The sequence below is a fragment of the Rhinopithecus roxellana genome, chromosome 6 (assembly GCF_007565055.1).
Source record: "Rhinopithecus roxellana isolate Shanxi Qingling chromosome 6, ASM756505v1, whole genome shotgun sequence".
Classification (NCBI taxonomy): Eukaryota; Metazoa; Chordata; class Mammalia; order Primates; family Cercopithecidae; genus Rhinopithecus; species Rhinopithecus roxellana.
In genome coordinates, this window is record NC_044554.1 from 72,516,617 (window position 1) to 72,535,296 (window position 18,680).

General features: G+C 35.9%; 1 protein-coding gene across 4 annotated transcripts in view; it reads right to left on the reverse strand.

Moving 5' to 3' along the window:
- The window catches only part of CPED1 (cadherin like and PC-esterase domain containing 1), a 324,581-nt gene that overhangs the window by 196,664 nt on the left and 109,237 nt on the right, over positions 1 to 18,680 (reverse strand). For all 4 annotated transcript variants that reach the window (XM_010382302.2, XM_030933056.1, XM_030933055.1 and 1 more), the window contains exons 6-7: positions 15,821 to 15,953; positions 13,627 to 13,795 (exon numbers count right to left, since the gene is read on the reverse strand). In XM_010382302.2, the coding sequence (XP_010380604.1) occupies positions 13,627 to 13,795; positions 15,821 to 15,953 (302 nt within the window). The remainder of the gene's footprint in view (positions 1 to 13,626; positions 13,796 to 15,820; positions 15,954 to 18,680) is intronic.

Genomic DNA, 18,680 nt, shown 5'->3' on the forward strand with positions numbered 1-18,680 from the left:
TCTCCTACTCTTCACTATCTCTGTAACTCTGAATCATGCCTTGCAATTTGCCCTGTATTAGTTATTTATAAATACATATTTCTCCCCTACTGGAGGGTTTCTTGAAAGCAAGAACCAATATTTCTCTTTGAGTCTTTCTTCACATGGCCCAGCACAGAGTAGGAATTCCCAAACAGTTCTGGAGTACAACTGAGTCAAATTAGCTGTGAATGATTACTGAAATATTCAATATTGCTTTTCCTTGAGTTGTTTTGGCTTCATGATCATATGAACAAACTTATATATGCAAGAAGATATAGATTAAATACATGAATTTTCAACCCATTTATTGTGGGTGAAATTATACTGTTTCTATATCTTACTTGATGAAGGACATATAACCATTATAAACTTACTTCTCTTTTAGTCGGTAAGTCATCAGTCAAGATACTCGTCCCCACTTCCCACTTCTCTCGTTTTCTCTTGCCCCCAGTTTAAATATTTCCCTGTTCTCACACTTAAATTACATCCTGCCAAACCTGCTGGTAATCTGCCCTAACATGAAAGTACTTATTTTCATTAGTGTGGCAGTTTGCAAAAAAGTCGTCACAAATTCTTCCCACCCCAGTATGCACACCCCTTTGCAGTGTGACTTTGCAACTTCTCACATCCAGTGGTGGAGTCTATTTTTTCACCCCTTGAATCTTGGCTTGTTCATGTGATGTTCTTTGGCCAATGAGATATGTAGCAAATGTAATGTAAACTCCTTTTGCTTTTTAGGACTGCTGTAACAGATTGCTGCAAACTTGACAACTTAAAACAAGAGAAATTTATTCTCTTGCAGTTTTAGAGGCTAGAAGTCCAGAAATCAAGATGTTCACATGGCCACGCTTCCCCTTGAAGATGTCAGGGACAATTCATTCGTTGTCTCTTTCAACTCCTGGTGGTTGTTGGCATTCCTTGGCTTGTGGGTGCAAAACCCTAATCTCTGTCTTCATCTTCACATGAGTGAAGATGTGAAGATGTATCTTCTCCTTTGTGTGTCTTCTCTTCTGTGTCAAATCTCTGACTTTCTCTTCCAAGGACATACACAGGGCCCATCTGGATAATTTAGGAAGATCTTATGTTGATATCTCTAATTTAATTACATCTGCCAAGGCCCTTTGTCCAAACAAGGTAATATTCACTGGTTCTGGAGGTCAGGATATGGACATATCCTTTTGGTGGTGGCTATTCAATCTACTATACAAGCAAAAACTTGAAAAGGACTTGGCCTTTTCAAGGCACATGGCCAAGTCATCCCAACAGCCCTAGCTGATACCCAGCCAATATGCAGGAGCGTGAGTGAAGGCAGCCTAGACCACTCAGTCAAGCTTAGCCACCACCTGCCTATAGAGATGAGCAGAGGCCGTCCAGACAATTTATAGAACCAAAAGAAATAATAAATGCTTATTTGAAGTCACTAAGTTTGGAGGTGATTTGCTCTGCAAAAGCTGACTGATTCAATTTGCCTTTTATCATTGTTTAAATTTTGTCTTCATTGCTCCTCTTTTTGAAATGGAGCCTGCATCTCCTTCTCACACGAACCTCTCATATGGAGAAAGTGATCTAAGAACTTCGTGTGTTTTTTTCTTTTTTCTTTTCAGTGTTTAGAATGTAACTTAAGGCTTTCTAATTCTGATTTGAGTTCTTTGTTTCAAACTTCTCTAACTTCACTCTGGCTTCCATCCCAAACATTGAATAGATTGAACCCTTGTTAGGGTGAGCATTTTCCTAAGCATCTTCTCACCTTCTTATCTGAATACATCACACTGGACCACTCTACTATCCTTCAAAAGATTAGACTTGTGATTTGAGGCACCATCTGTTTGAAAATAACCCCTGATTTTATGGTGACTGAGAAACAGACACCTCTGCCAGGACTGTTTTTATAGCAATGGGTACCTGGAGCTGTGGGAACCTCACTGTCACACTAGGATGGGCAAATAGCTACTGTTATTCTTCTGTTCATTTAGACGTGGTAGGATACTTTCGCTGGAAATAGGGGTTGCAGTGACTGGGGAAAAGAAAGCTAGAGAGAGGAAGTGAATGGGAAAAGAATCACTAAATTGTCCAGGAGAGAAATTTTCTGGTAGGGCTTACAGTCAGGTTACAGAGCAAACAAGACAAGGCCTGAGAAGGGGTAGGTGAGTAAGAACCAGCCTCAATAGCTAAGATGCTGTATGAACAGGAACCTGTGTACCTCTCCACCTCCTCATTTCACGTTTCTTTCCCATTCCTCCTCCTGACAGGTTGCTCCCTGATCTGATCTCTCAGTCAATGGCACCACCATTCAAATAATGGCTGAAGAGTCATCCTTGAGCCCTCTGTCTTTAGCCTCTCACACCCCAACACCAATTCTTGTTTCTACCTTCAAAACGTATCCACATTTCTCCTTTTTTAGACTACCACCTCGCCAACCTAGGCCAAGCCACCCTGCTCCTCATCTGGACCCCTGAATGGCCTTGCAACTGGTTTCTCGGCCTCTATTCACAATCCTCTTCAATCTATTCTCCACACAGCAGCAGAAGGGGCTTAAAAAGTAAATCAGATTATGATAACCTCCTGTTCACTATCTTAGAGGCATCCCTTTGCCCACAGGGAAAAAATTCAATTTCTTACTTTTCCTGACTCCTGTGTGATTAGGCTCTTGCCTCTCTCTCAATCTCTCTACCACTTACCTTGTGTTCAACATGTTACACTGTCAGTGGTTGTGGCATGCTGTGAATATGTGAAGACTCTCCTAACTTTGGAATTGTCCTTTTGCTGGTAATATTTCGCTGTCGTCTCTTCAAATGGCACTTAGTCTCATTACAGAATTACCTATTCAGGGCAATCTTCCTACCTCTCATAAAGTGGGCAGTCCAGTTATTTCCTAGTCAACATCCATCCTGTTCACTTCATTCTTAGATATATTAAATACCTGTAACGATCCGAATTTCTTTATATGTGTACAATTAATTCATTATCTGTTTTTCATCTGTCATTCCATATAAGAATAAACTTTACAAAGGCAGGGACTTTGCCTTGTTTCCTGCTATGCTACTGGAGCCTAACATAACATCTAGCATATAGGAGGTAGCTGCTAAATACTTGTAGCAGGAATCAAAAGGCTAATTTAACTCAGTAGGAAAACCATTCCTATTTTACAGACATGGAAAGTGGTCCATAGATGTTAGCAGATTTGTCTAAGGTCATAGAGTTTGTACAAGGACTTTCCTATTGCACACCCATCCCCAGACCTGTAGAACTATGGCTTGGGATTTTTCTTTTCTTTCCTGCATACCCAGTGCTGTAGGTGGAATGCTGATGATTTATTTCTCTCTCCTTTAAAGCAAAAATGCAATTGGATATTTGCTTATTACTCAGCCTGAAAGGATGTCATCATCGTCCTATTCATATTTTAAAATCACATTTCTTTTACAGTAACTCCTTGAAGGCATGAAAATGAAATATATTTCCTTAGCATAATGCTTTTCTTCTGTGACTTCTGAGTTTAAAGTAATGATTTCTCTCTGTGTGATTTGAACAAATATTCTTCATGTAGATAATCTGGGTAATCAAGCACATAGAAAAATTCATATACCTTTTCAATATATCTGAAAAATTTGCTAGTAGAAGTTACTCAGAAGTTATTCTACTAGAAATTTCTACCAAAGCATCAGTTTGGAACAGTATGTTTTTTAAACAGATTGATGAGGCTGTGGTACCTGGAACTGTTAGATTCCGGAAAACTAGAGACCACATATGAAGAAGCTGATGTGGAGGGGAAACATAGTGCATATGGATATGGATATATATGTAAATAAAGGGGTGCCTGGAATTTCCTCTCCTGTTTGAAGTCCCTTTCTCTAAATTTTAAAGACTTGCTTCATCGAGCTTCTAAGAACGGTTTTTACAGGCTAGAAATAGGGAGTGAAAGGACAAACTGTTTTGAGACAAAGAGGATAGAGTGATGTGTATAGGAATGCTCGGTGCCAGTCAATGAGGCAATGAGAGAATGACCACCTTATAGGCAGACGTTCCAAAGAGATCTAACAAAAGCAATGCAATACGTCTTTATGTTGCAGAAGGTAGAGAATACAAAATATATCTGAAGAATCCTGGGAGAGAATCCATTTCTGCTGCCTCAGTAGCACTCAGAGAAACAAAACACAGATGCTCAGTTCTGTATCATAATACCAGGTCATTTAGGTCATTGAAAGGAATTCCAGTTAACAGCAGATTTGAGGTTCAGGTTGCAATCAGACAGAAGTAACACAAAAGATTCATGGAAACAGTAGTGCAGTCTTACACACTGAGTGTTACACGTTGAGTGCCAGCTCTAACTGTAGAGTAATTTTAAAACTGGGATTATGTAGTAAGTTTAAAACTATGTGTTGCAAAATCTTTTTTCTTTTGTTGTTTTTCTAAGGAAAAAAGTTTAGGCCTTAATTTTTGGGCAATGGGACAGGGTGATGTTTTTGAGCTTGTGGTGACTGGTTTAGACTAGAGGTTTATGGAAATCAGTTTAACATCCCTGACATATTTTGTTTGATTTACACATAAGACAGTATAGCATGTTTGTAAGTCATTTCTTCTAAGTAAAGTCAATATGCCATAGAAAGTATCCTATATTTGTGTACTCTGCATATTTATACCACTCTCAAGTAAATTCCTTGAGGAGAAAGAGCTCTAGAAAATATCACTGCATTTCCTTATATGAAAAAAAACATTATAAAATGTACATTTCTTCACTTAAATGTAGACTCACAAGTTTATGACTAATAGCCTTAACTTTTCCATAGAAAAAAATTATTATATTTTATGATATGAATTTGAGCTGGAAAAATGAATTTTCGTAATATATAGTCATCTAAGTGATACCATTCTTTAATAGCATTGCATATTAAATTTTATAAAATGTTCTTAAGTGAAAAAACAATGTCCAGTGGCTGACAAAAGCTGAAGTCATTCCAAATAATTGTGCAGCCTAGGTAACTTAAATTGTACTGAAGAATTATCATCATTCACAATCTACTTAAAAGTATAGCTTTCTTACCATAATTATGGGTTATAAAGTAACTTTTAAAAATAAACATGTATAATTCAATGGGGGAAAATGGTCCATGCTTTGCTAAGCATTTTTGCCTTTTCTCCTTTTGCCATTGGACAGCTCAGACTATTTGTACAATAGCAAAAAAAGACCACTTGGGGGCAATACAGCAATTGTTTTGCTCCATCTCACAGTTATGTAGGTTTCCTTGGTGAAAAAAGATTGCTGTTTCTTCTAAATTTGAAACCACATTTTAATATGTGGAAGGGAAAAGGCTGTATTTCATTTTAAACTTACAATGAATAAATCACGTAAGACAAATGCAAGTCAGATTTTCTCCTGAAGGGAGCAAAAGCCTGTCTTCCTTCAGCAGACAAATCAGTTTTACCTAGTTGGCACATTTGAGGATATTTTATATTTAGAATTTGTCATAGCCTTTGAGACAGATCTCAAGGAATAAAGGATATTGTTAATAAAAATCTCAAAAATGATATACATTTAATAAGTTTCAAAATGTACTGGTAAAAACTTACTTTTTTTCTATACCCAAAGTGTAAAAATCATTTAACTTCCCCACTGAGTACATATTCTGTAATAAACTTAAGCATTAAAGCAATTAATTTTTGGAGACAATTACTGCCATTATTTTCACTGTTATTACTTTGCACTCACATACCACTTTGTAAAGGAGTTATTTTTATTACTAATTATTCTTTTCAGCTATTTGATGAGTGGCGTCTCTATTCTAATCCATTTCTCTCTCCCTGAATCTGCTGAATACTAGGTACTATGCCAGGCACTAAAGATTTGTTTCCCACGTAAATGAAGAATAAGCATAATCTCTTCTTTTAAGGATTTCAAAAAGATTTAGGCAAGTAGATTTTTCCTCTTGGTTTTTGTTCTCTTGTTTGCTGACTTTATGTGATTTTTTTTTCCTTCCAATATATTTTCCTGTCATCAGAAGATATTTAACATTACCACAGTGATGAAAAACTCAGTTAAGCCTTGTTGCTAAAGTCTTAGGGATAAAGATTTATAAAATTAAATTCAATAACTCTCTAGGTGCCTGTACAGAAAAGAAAACATTTAGGAAGATTGCAGGGAGTTTTGCCTTAATTCATCGTTCATTACCCAAAGATCCATCTTAACAATCCTTTCTGCATGGAGGGTAGTGAAGAAAGGGAATACAGCTGTTCTGTCTTTGAACATCTTTATGGCTTAGCTGGCTCATCTATTAAAGAAATAATAGGAAACTAAAAAACTAAGAGGGTGCTGCTCTCTATAGATGCTTAAAGTGCTTTGAAAGATTGCTTACACTAGACCTCTTTTCCCAGGCTTGGTTTTTACTCTAAACATCTGTTTATTTTATAAACTTGTGATCAGCAAGGCACAACAGAAATCTGAGTGGCATTACTGTGCTGGCCAATGGCAGAAAGAGGAAGAGCCTGCAGAGATTGATTTTTAAGAGCTTCTGTGAAGTTCACAGGCCATACACTTCCAGGATCCAGTTCAGAGAAACAACACTTGCGCTTTTCAAGTCCTCAACCGGACCCCATCCTCATCCCAGCATATACCTTCCCTTGATGGCTCCAGGGAGAAGCAGGGTCCCAACAGGACACGTAAAGGGGAGAAGCTGAGAAGGGAAACACACATTCTATCCTCCAAAGTACTATTGAGGAACTTTTCGATCTTTCAAGCATCCTAAAGGAGGGAAGAAGGAATGAACTTACCTTACCTGATTTCACACTGAAATCCCTTAGTATTAGCTCACCTCCATTTTTCTGGGTATATAATTAACACTTGCCTACTGATTTTCTAGTATTAAATGCAATAATAATTAGCAAATTTATTCATTAGTGTTAGGTTTTACCTTTACATTGTCATTAGAATACATTATATATATATAGTAGGTATATCTACACATATATGTGTGTGTATATATCTACCTATTAATTATATTTGTATATATCTATGCATTCATTACCCTAGTTCAGAAGAGAAAATATGCTTGAATTAACAACGATGGAATATGTAAATCCATACTACTATCTTCTATTGTAGAACCTGCTCTTAAATCTTATTTTCCCCAAATGGCAGTTTTTAATAAGTTATTATTAATGAGGTAATTAAAAATGAGGATGATAGACAACGATTCATTGATAAACATTTTTGAGCATCTGCCATCCGCCAGGCACTCTGTGAGGCTCTGGAAATACAGACACATTGCTTGCCTTTGTGAGGCTTAGAGTCAACTGCTTAAGTTATCATTTTGGCCAAATGAAGATGATCATCATTAAAGAACAGTTTTCTTTACATTTAGGATAATAATCCAAGTTCAGCCTTCAGAATTAATGAATGTACAAAATGACCTGACAAATCTTTTAATAGAACTAAGTTGGGAATGAAGGAATGAAATGAATGAGTGAATGAATTGCTTTTAAAAAAGACACAAAGTTGGCATAAAGAGTATTAGTGCAAAATAATAAAATTATTCTACATTAATGTACTTTAAAATCACATACAGTTAGAAGGCAGTCATTCTTTTACTAGAGCAAATGTATATTTGAAATAATATCTAACATCAATGTGGGCTGGTTATTTTGCAGTTATTATAAAAGTTTTTAAAGTAAGTCAGCTTTGGTCACAAGTTTATTCATTTACATGCTGGTTATTTATAATTTCTATTTATATAAAAATCATACTTTAAAATGAACACCCTGATGCAATTTTAAATTTTAATTCAAGCAAAAGTAGGCTAAGTAATGCATCAACTCTTTTTACAAACTCTCAGGAGAAGACTTTTATTCCCATTCTTTCTACAACTGACATAAATCTCCCGGGCCTAGCGAAGGGCCAGATGCTCAGTCAAAAAGCCTTTTATAAGGTCTGCTTCATAGCCTGCAGTTTTAGACATAAAATGAAGATCAGGAGAAGAACACTTCCTAAGGTTGAAAAACCATACTGTCACTTTATATCTTCTTCCAAAGACTTTACTCATTTTTACCTTGGGAATATATGAGCGATCTCACCCAACATTATCAAAGGCACTTCATAAATATTGACGACAAATGAGGCTAACTTCATCCCTGCAACTGTGTCATGTTTCCAAAATGAATAAGGGATATATGCATCTTTTAAAAAGGAATCTTCTACATAACAACATTCCTCTCTTCGCCACAGTTCTCCTCTGCCCTCTGTGCACATTTGTTGATCATATTGATGTGAGAGGGAACTGCAGGCACGGGAGATGGAAGAATGGTCCCCTGAAGGCCATTGCAGTGGTGGTAGAGAGCTGGTGATTTAGAACTCACAAATCTGACCTGAAAAAAAGGCTGTGGTATCCCAGACTTCCCTATTTCTATCAAAGTGGCCCTTATCTAGAAATTCAGATTATGACATCTGAATACTGCATTTACTGGAAAACAAATGATCATTTATATAATATTTATCTATATCATGTATATATCATCGCAAAGTAGAGTGGCTGGCTTACAGCAGTTAGGGATAAAGTAGACTCAGGCAATTTCTTCATACAGTTAAAATTTTTTAAATGATCTTTGATTCAACTGAATCGAAGAGACACTTATAGGGAGCTGATTATATGTAAGGGATCATCTTCATATAACTTTATATCTGATGTCAAATATGGAATAGCAACACATCTAACGTCTTCAAACATGGGATGGCTGATCAAACAAAGAATTAATTTAATTTATGTCTTGACTGGACAAAATAAGGCTTTTGACAACCTTTTCTGCCAGAAGTCACAAATCTCTTCAGCAATACATTTTCATAAAAACAGTCAGTCAACTACGGTCAGAAGTATAAAGAATCTTCAGACATCATAAAACGTTACAGATATTACAGTTGCCTCTCTGTTGGGTAACTCATTTTGTGATTTACAACGGATGAAGGGATGACTTGTGACTTTTCGCTCTAAGAACCAAATTTAAATTTATGACATTTCTTGCAGTTAATCTATATGACCTGTTTTTTCAGACAGACATAGATTCATTTAACCAAAAGTTATAGTTAGAATATTTGTGAAAGGGGTTTACTCTTGAATTTATAGATACAAACTGAAATGTTTTATAATTCAGTTGAGAGCTTTTTAAGGGAAGACATTTTTAAATAAAATATTTCTTAAGATTGGATTTATTATACTCATCAAGTAAATGATATTGTCTTAACAGCAACAAATAGAGTTGTTTTAAAATCAGATCAAACGATAAAGGAAGCAAATATTACATTTGCAATTTTTTTCCTTTTCACATCTTCCTCTGCTTTTAGGTTTGAACATCCTTGGGAAACATCTAACACTTAAATTTTTAAATATTTTATTCTATAGAAGGGTATTAAAAATAGTTTACAAAGCATCTATTTTCCATTATTCCTCAAATTTGCATTTCTTGATTTTTTTTTACTCTCTACAAAGCTTTTTAACAGATAAAGTATCTCAGCAGAAGACCTAATTGGAAATAAATGAGCTCATAGTTATATCCGTTATTGCCTTCATACCTTCTTTAGCTGCCAGAATGTTCTATAAATGGCCACTGATAACTAGTTTAGTGGGCTTGCCTCATCACACAGTACATAAATCACTACTGATTTAACTAAGTTATTTGGGCTTTGAATTCAGGACTCAGTACAGACACACACACACACACACGCACACGCACACACACACAAAATTATGTTTTGTGGAATTTGAGAACAGTGTTTAATAACATGCTGGTATAGCGTGGGTAGTTTTTAAAGTGGGTTTTGGTTTTGTCCTTCACATTAGCAGTGTGAGATTTCTATGTATTTTTTCACATCTAAAAATACCAGGAGAAAGCAGTATTTCTGAGGATGGTTAAGTAATTTAACAGATGAGTTATAATCTATTTGTTTTAACTGAAATAACAAGTACATCAGTTGAAGGGTAAATGAATATCCTCTTGTTTTCTGAAACTTATCTGTATCATCAAGCGTAACTTTGGACTAGTTAGGAAATAACCGCTTTCTCTGCATTGACCCAGGAAGCTGCACTACCTCCCTCTGAGAGGAGATAACAGTATTGTCCAGAATAATCAGGCAAGATCTTGAAAAGATAAATCCCAAGGAGAGGATGAAAATGACAAGAACTGCATGCTTTCCTGTGCTACAACCACAGCTTCCATCTGTCTCACAGAAAAGACAAAAACATGAATAAGAAAGGAAAGAGTGAATAAAGCATGAAAATCTAAAGAAAACCAGATCACAAGGAGATTTCTTTTTTCATGATTTATTTTCAGGAAATACATAAATAAAAACTACCGTAAAAATTAGCCTGTTATTTGTACCAGGGTAGGGGGAGCGGCACTTACGTAAAAAGAGGAAAAATACTTTAAAAATTATTTAAAATGTCTTAAGAGCTTCAGTTTTCTGTTAAGATGATTCACTAGCCCAGGTGAAATGGGATCCAAGCAAGAATTTGATAACAAAGAACAAATAACAAATACTTCTTTGAAAGGGATTCTAGAGCTATTGTGAACTGATCTGACCAGAGTTGGGGGAGGGGTGTTGTTGGAGGGTACTTGAGGCAACAGGCTGAAGGAAAATGTTTTCGTTTTCCTCCTAACTCTCCCCTGTCTTCCCCTAGGACAATCATTGGTTGCTCCCTCCTTGTTAAGGATGCTAAGCCCAGGCCCGGGACTCAGACTGCTGAATTTCTTGGGAGAGAGGATGAAAAAAATGTAGGCCGGGCGCGGTGGCTCAAGCCTGTAATCCCAGCACTTTGGGAGGCCGAGACGGGCGGATCACGAGGTCAGGAGATCGAGACCATCCTGGCTAACACGGTGAAACCCCGTCTCTACTAAAAATACAAAAAACTAGCCGGGCGAGGTGGCGGGCGCCTGCAGTCCCAGCTACTCGGGAGGCTGAGGCAGGAGAATGGCTAAACCCGGGAGGCGGAGCTTGCAGTGAGCTGAGATCCTGCCACTGCACTCCAGCCTGGGTGACAGAGCAAGACTCCGTCTCAAAAAAAAAAAAAAAGAAAAGAAAAAAATGTGTGGAGTTACTGGTCACATGTGGCATTCACTCCTCCACCTACTGTCTGTCAACCCCCAGGCTTGATGATGTATAATGGAGGAAGGTGTGCTTCCTCCCAGTGCTTTTATGCCTGAGAGAGTCTAGGGGGTGAAATTCTGACCAGGGAAGTTACCTGGCTACAAAGGGAAGCGACCAAAAGTGGTTTCTTCATGTTTGGAACACATTCTCTCCCTTCTCCTTGGATTCACCTGAAAGGACTGACCTTCCCCAAACACTGTACTGGTTGGAATAAATAATGTCTGCAAGAGGACTTAAGCTTAAATGACAATATAGGGAACGCACAAAAAAATACACCTACTTCAAAAGAAAGGCAACAAACTGAACAACATATATTATGCTGCCAAAACTGATAGATGAGGAATTTAAAATAAGCATGAGCAATATACTGAAAGAAATAATAGAAGATAGTAGCAAAATAAAATGTGAAAAAGAAATCATTAAAAAGAACAAAGAGGAATACAGTAAAAATATTAGAAGTAAATAAAAATATACTAGTTTTTAAGTGAAGGGGAATGAGCATTTAAGTTATACATGCAGCATTAAATAAATAGATGAAATACAAGAGACAACAGATGAGATAGCAGTAAAGCTACAGTGTAAGAAGGATTTTGATATAATTTGGATATTTGCCCCCTCCAAATCTCAAGTTGAAATATGATCCCCAATGTTGGAGGTGGGGCCTGCTGAGAGCTGTTTGGCTTGTGGGGGCAGATCACTCATGAAGGGCTTGGTGCCTTCCTGGTGGTGACTTCTCCTTCTATTAGTTCTCAGGAGAGCTTTGTTTAAGAGCCTGGCATTGCTCTTGCTCCCTCTCTCACCATGTGACACGATTTCTCCCACTTTGCCTTCCACCATAAGTGGAAGCTTCTTGAGGCCTCATCAGAAACCAAGCAGACGCTGGTTCCATGCTTGTACAGCCTTCAGAACCATGAACTAAATAAACATTTTTCTTTATAAATTTCCCAGCCTCAGGTATTCCTTTATAGCAATGCAAAACAGACTGACACAGATTGTATAATTCAAAAGATAAGATTAAAGAACTGTCTTAGAAAACAGAAATGCTTCCAGAAAGCAGATAAGAAAAGCCAAATAATATAAATAGAAATGGAAGGATCAAATCTGGTCAACAGAAGAAGGGAGAATAAAAACAGTGAGCAAAAATATTTCAAGAAATCATGAAAACAGATTTTTAGAATTAAAGATTAAAGACATCAGACTCAAATTGAAAACACTCGAATAGTAAAAGAAACAAGTCCAGGAGGACATTGTAAACAGTGTGGGGAAGTGAGGATGGTAAGTGTCTTGATAAAGTTTTTTTTGTATTTGAGGGGAAAAAGACCAAAAAAAAGAACAAGTGATTATTTCAACCAAAACTAAAAATCTACATTGTGATAATGGGATTTGGGGAAGTGGTACAGAGACCAAAAGAGTCTTGAGAAGGCAAGGTTGGGAAGCACATAGAAATATTGAAAAGTCTAAGAAATGAATAGGAAAACATAAACATGAGTGTATGCTTTAAATTAACAGTGACCACTGTATGTTATATATGTAAAGAATGCACAACTTTTAAACTTACAGAAGAATATTTAAGCTTTACAGTGAAAAAGCAAACAAAGTTTAAGAGGAAAAAATGAAAGCATACTAAATTAAAAAAAAAAAAAGATGCCAGAAATAAATTCTAACAATTTGCTCATGCCTTCTTCTTGAGCTGGAAGATTTTCCAAAATTCAAAATTCAATTTATAAAGGTAAATTCTGAAAAAAATCAAGTTCAATCATTTTTTAATCTGTTGAAACTATGAGAGACCCTGTGCATTCTTTCAGTTTCTTTACATTTCCTCTTTTTGGTATGTGGAACAATAAAATACTGTAAAATCAAAATCTCTTTAAAATTTATCAAACATATTGTCATCACTAAGATCTCATTTTCAGCCCAGTTGACCTGAGCTACCTTTTATAACTTACTAAACTTTTGGGGATTATTATTAAGTTCTTCCCTGAAATCTTCCCTATTATCCTTTATGTCATAGCTTGCTATGTTAGGCACACTTGAAAGCTTTATTTTTCACTCAACAAATATTCCATATTGACTGGTGTAATGAACTAGCATTATGCTTCCTAAGGGTGAAGCAAAAAGCACAAAGGAAAAATTGTATTTCCATTTGTTGCTTTGACCATATTTTTCTTGAATAAGTGAAAAATTGAGAAAAACAGAGTATAGCTGTGAACTAGCTCTGTAATAAGTAGATCAAAGAATTGAACTATCACGATGAATTGAGAAAAAAGAATGTAGCCTTTGTGATCCCTAGTGAATTAAGCTGCTTCCAATTCATTTTTAAACCTGCACCTATTAAATGAAAATCTTTTCTTGCAGCAATAAAAAAGATGTGATCTTTGTTCGATGGGATTTGATAACCATAAAGGTGGGAAGATGGCAGCCCAACTCACTTTACTTTACTTCAGTGTACTTGTGTGAAAGAATAGCTTCAACTGAGAGCTTACCTTGACAGTGAAGCGTTTTTTCTTTGGCGGATTCCAAACTGTGCCAGTTGAATGAATGAATGCACGCAAAGGGGTTAAGGATGTCACCAACACATACGCTTTAAGAATCACAGATAGATCTTCGGCTCGAAAGATTGTTTCATGTGGAGCAAGGACTGTCGTTTCATTCCTAAAAAAATAAAACAACGTAGTTAGCACTCCATAATGTAGGGTCGAGTATGTAATTTGCAAATTACCTTCAAGCTTTGTAAACTGCTTCTAGCCTTTGTAGGATGCCCACCTTCAGTGTGTGGATTTCCTTGAACAATTTCAATTGCTTATTAGCATCACCACCAGGTGGTGGAGAGGTACAGCTAGAATGAGTCAAATTGGTAACAGTTCCCCACTCCGCCAGATTTAATCAAAGAATTTTTAAAAAGTAAAAAAGGTGGCTAGGCACAGTGGTTTATGCCTATAACCCCAGCACTGTGGGAAGCCGAGACGGGTGGATCAGGAGTTCGAGACCAGCCTGGCCAACATAGTGAAACCCCATCTCTACTAAAAATACAAAAATTAGCCAGGCATGGTGGCGGGTGCCTGTAGTCCCAACTACTTGAGAGGCTGAGGCAGGAGAATCACTTGAACCTAGGAGGCGGAGGTTGCAGTGAGCCGAGATCGCATCACTGCACCTCACCTTGGGCAACAGAGACTTTGTCTCACAATAAGTAAATAAGTAAGTAAATTAATTAATTAATTAATAAAATAAAAAGGTGGAAAGATAGTATGTAGAATAAAGTTGAATTTAAAAAATAAATATATAAATCAGTCACAGTACCCATGACCTCAGATGCACGATACCATTGCAACAACAGTGATATAAATTACAGTTTGAGTGAAACTTTCTAAAACCTTCTACCTCTGCCTACCTTTGCTCTATTTTTTCTTCTCTAGAAAAATGTGTTGTTTTTACACAGTGAACAGGTCACCAAGAATATGTGAAAACACTTTGCCCACTAGTTCAATCTTACCTAATGTCCCTACTCCCAGATAATGAAGAGTTAACTTAAGGGATTAAATATTAAAAAAAACAAACAAACAAACAAAAAAAGAAAACACTTCAGGCTACAAAGGAAAACTAACACCAGTTTAATATTTTGTAATGAAACAAATATGCTTTCATCATAAATGATACCAAAATATATAATTATTTGCTTTTCTACATCATATTTCTAAATGTTAAATATCTAAGTTTGATCAATGAAAGGACTCTGCTCTTTATTTTTATATATATATATATATACATATATATATATATTTTTTTTTTTTTGGGAGACAAGGTCTTGCTGTCACTCCGGCTGGAGTGAAGTGGTGCGATCACAGCTCACTGCAGCCTCCACTTCAAGGGCTCAATTGGTTCTCCTGCCTCAGCCTCCTGAGTAGCTGAGACTACAGGCGTGCACCACCGTGCTTGGCTAATTTTTTTCTATTCTTTGTATAGATGGATTCTCGCTCTGTTGCTCAGGCTGGTCTTAAACTCCTGGGCTTAAGTAATCCTCCTGCCTTGACCTCCCAAAGCACTGGGATTCCAGGCATGAGCCACTGCACCTGACCTAGTTTTAACTTTAAAATTCTAGGTTGGCACAAGATGCATACGATTCTTCAATAAATACTATTAACTGTTTAAATACTACTTAATAATTATAAAATTAGATGAGGCAAACTTATTTGTGTCTTGGATAATTAAAACCTCTTAATTTTTCACTATAACTTACCTACATTATAAAATCCTTTCCCTGGAGGAAGGGAAATATACAGCAGATACTTTCTTAGATGCTAAGAGCCATTAAAAAATAATAGCAGAAAAAATGCATCCAGCCATATTCATAGTCTAAGGCAAAGTCATTTGAGTATAAAATGGAAGCTAAAATTTTATAGTTTTGCATTGTCAAGGTTTTAAATTCAATTTCCTTTAATGTAACTTACTAGATAAGAGTCCAATTTACCCAAATGTTTATTCTCTGGCAGGACAGGTTTGAATTAATCTAGGAGAAAGTCAATGATGGCATTCTTTATTTAAAAAGGAGAGCTGAAAATTTATGTAAGAGAAACTAATAATTCACACTTGTGAACTCCCTATATCTGTTCTGTGCTTTTCTCTTGTTAGCTGTCTCCTAAAATGCATGCTGGTTATAACAATTCAAACTGATTAGCTTACAGCTGTTCATGTCTCCAGTCCTCTGGTTTCCACATACGTGGCTTCACTGTTTTTAAAAGGTGACTCGAAGTACTCAGCTTTAATTGTATTCCCTGATCCAGACACACAGAGGGACTCACTGAAAGTTGCAATTCTGAAAAGATTCAAGAGAGCAGAAGACAGTCATTTTATTGTTTCTTTTTGGAACTGCTTTGAAAATAGAGTATGCTGTGTTAAACTGCAGGGTACACGAGAAATATACAACCATTTTTCTCCCCATTCTGAATCAAACTTGGCTCCACTAAGTATGAATGCGTATTTAGAGAGGCCTTTGTTTGCCATATGTTCTCTTACTACAGAGGAGGAAAACAATTGTAATAATTAATTTCATTTTCTTGCTCAGAAGGGGAGGTAGGTGTGATGTCTCTAACTGTCCAACATCAAGCTGACCTATCCTACAAAGTTAAGGGATGCATTCCCAATGAGGGGTTGGTGGCTGGAAGAGCAGACTTTCATTTGTGATGAGAATATTACATAGAAAACTTGAGCTGATTCCGACAATACAATGCTGATATACTAAAGTTTGTTAGGCTTCGTGACCTTGGGAATCTCAACAACAGGGCTTTATTGTCTAATAAAATATTAATTATTGCATTTTAAGGTATATAAAAATAAAGAACAATAATGGTTTACTTAAGAACACACATATTGACATGCTTAAAAATAAAGGTATTGCATATACATGATTACAAAAATCAAATATTACAGAAAGCAACCAAATGAGCAGAAAAAGCATCCTCCAATCCACTTCTATCTAGAACCTCTTCCCACCAAAAACCAACGCTTACATATTAACTTTTAAAATCTGAATAAGCACATTGGGTCAGATGCATATATTTCTTCAATACAAAAGTTGATGTACAATACATCAACAAAATATCAAATACAAAGTATCAATGTATCTACATGAACCTATATATGTAGGTATTTCTGTTTGTTTTTTAAATTATCCCAAAGAGGTGTTATAATAATATATGTCTGATTTATTTATACCTACTAACCCATCCTGGCATCCTTTCCACATCAGCATATTCAGAGTTATTTCATACATACCTCTTAATAGCTTAGGGTGCATCATTAAATAAATATACATTTGATTTAGCCATTCTCTATTATTGTGTATTTAGATTATTTTTGTAATGTTTTTCTTTTGCTATTTCAAAAGCACTGCAATGAATACTCTTATACATCTATTTTGGTGTACTTTTACAAATTTGTCTAGTGGCAGATTTGTATTGGTATGTGCAATTGCCAGGTCAATGGCAAAGGCACTGCAAATTTGTTAGACGTGGCCAGATTGCCTCCCAAAATGGTTGCTCCAATTTCCACACTCTCCAACAGTATTTGGAAGTTGTTTTCCTAATCCCAGGTCACAGTGCTTTATTTTTTAATTATATAATTTATCTAGCTCTCAAAATAGAACAAATTACTTTAAATTATTTTTCCCCTTTGTGCACATTTCATCAATACTAACATAGTCTAATTTAAAACACTTCACACTCTTAAGTAAAAGTCAGCAGAAGTCAAGCCGTTCAATGTATTCCCATATCTCATTATTTAGCACAGTGTGATCTTGCTCCAAAAAGGATAACTTATTTGTAAGTTTTCCCTTTTAATGAAGTTCTAATACATCATAATAAAGGAAATATTCAAATGGCTTTGGTTTTGGAGATGATAAATGAACAGCCATTAAGTTAATTTCTTGAGAATCACAACTTTTAAAAAGTTGAAATGTTTATGTAAGCCTTTAAATTTGCAGTAAGAAAATACGTGTTCTTAATTAAAATTTTACTAAATAGAGTTATGTTTTCAGAGTATAATACTAGGACAAGTTTTGTGTCTCTAAAGAGCTGATTTGGAGGCTTCTTTTGTAAAGTATGAGAAAAGTATAATTTACTCTGATTTCCCTTTTACTTTGCTGCCAAAAAGCACAGAATTGATTTCAAACCCAAGCACAGTTGACATTAAAGAAGCTAGACATACTAAGTTTTTTGCCAAGATAATATCTCAATGGTTTTGAGGAAGTTGTCAAAAAACATGTCAAAAGAATAAACAATTTTATGTCACTTTTTTCTGGTTTAGCTCAAGTGGAGCCATACATGACACTGAAGGCATCCAATACAGGAATTGCCAAGACTATGTCATATTTCCACATGAATCTCTGAAACTCTGATCGGATAATGGAAATGAATACTGAGCAAAATAACTTTACCTTTATTTTTATATTTGTACATATATCAATACATTCTAGGCTTCCTATTATATTATTCCAGGCTTGGATGTTACTTTTTATTATTCTAATAGAAAAAAATACTCTGTAATTAGCTGTCCCCTCTAAAATTATTCTCATTTAACTTGATTATAGCCACAACTCAGATATAAACTTCATTCATATCTTTAAAAGCTGCAAATGCATTTTATGAAATTTTGTAAATAATCATGTAAACATTTCGGTGTCCTAGGCTATCATTTAACAGATAAAGGTATGCTTGGAGCAGTATGTCTTGTATCTTTCATCTGGCACAGCCTTCAAGGGCTCTCTCAACAGTACAGTCTAATCCATTTATTACTCCATTCCCCTTCTCCATGGCCCAACCAACACACTCAAAGAGCCTAGAAATCTCCTACAAACAATGCTCAAAAGACCTTCTGCTTTTGGAAAGGATTTGGGTGATGAGGCTGTATGACACAGTCTTCTAAATAGCCTAGTTCATTAACATACACTTGTTAAAAATGTTAAAGCAACTTAATATGGAATACCTTAGCATGACTCTTTAGGGCTTTCTTGCCCCATAATATGCAGACTGAATGGAAAATAGAT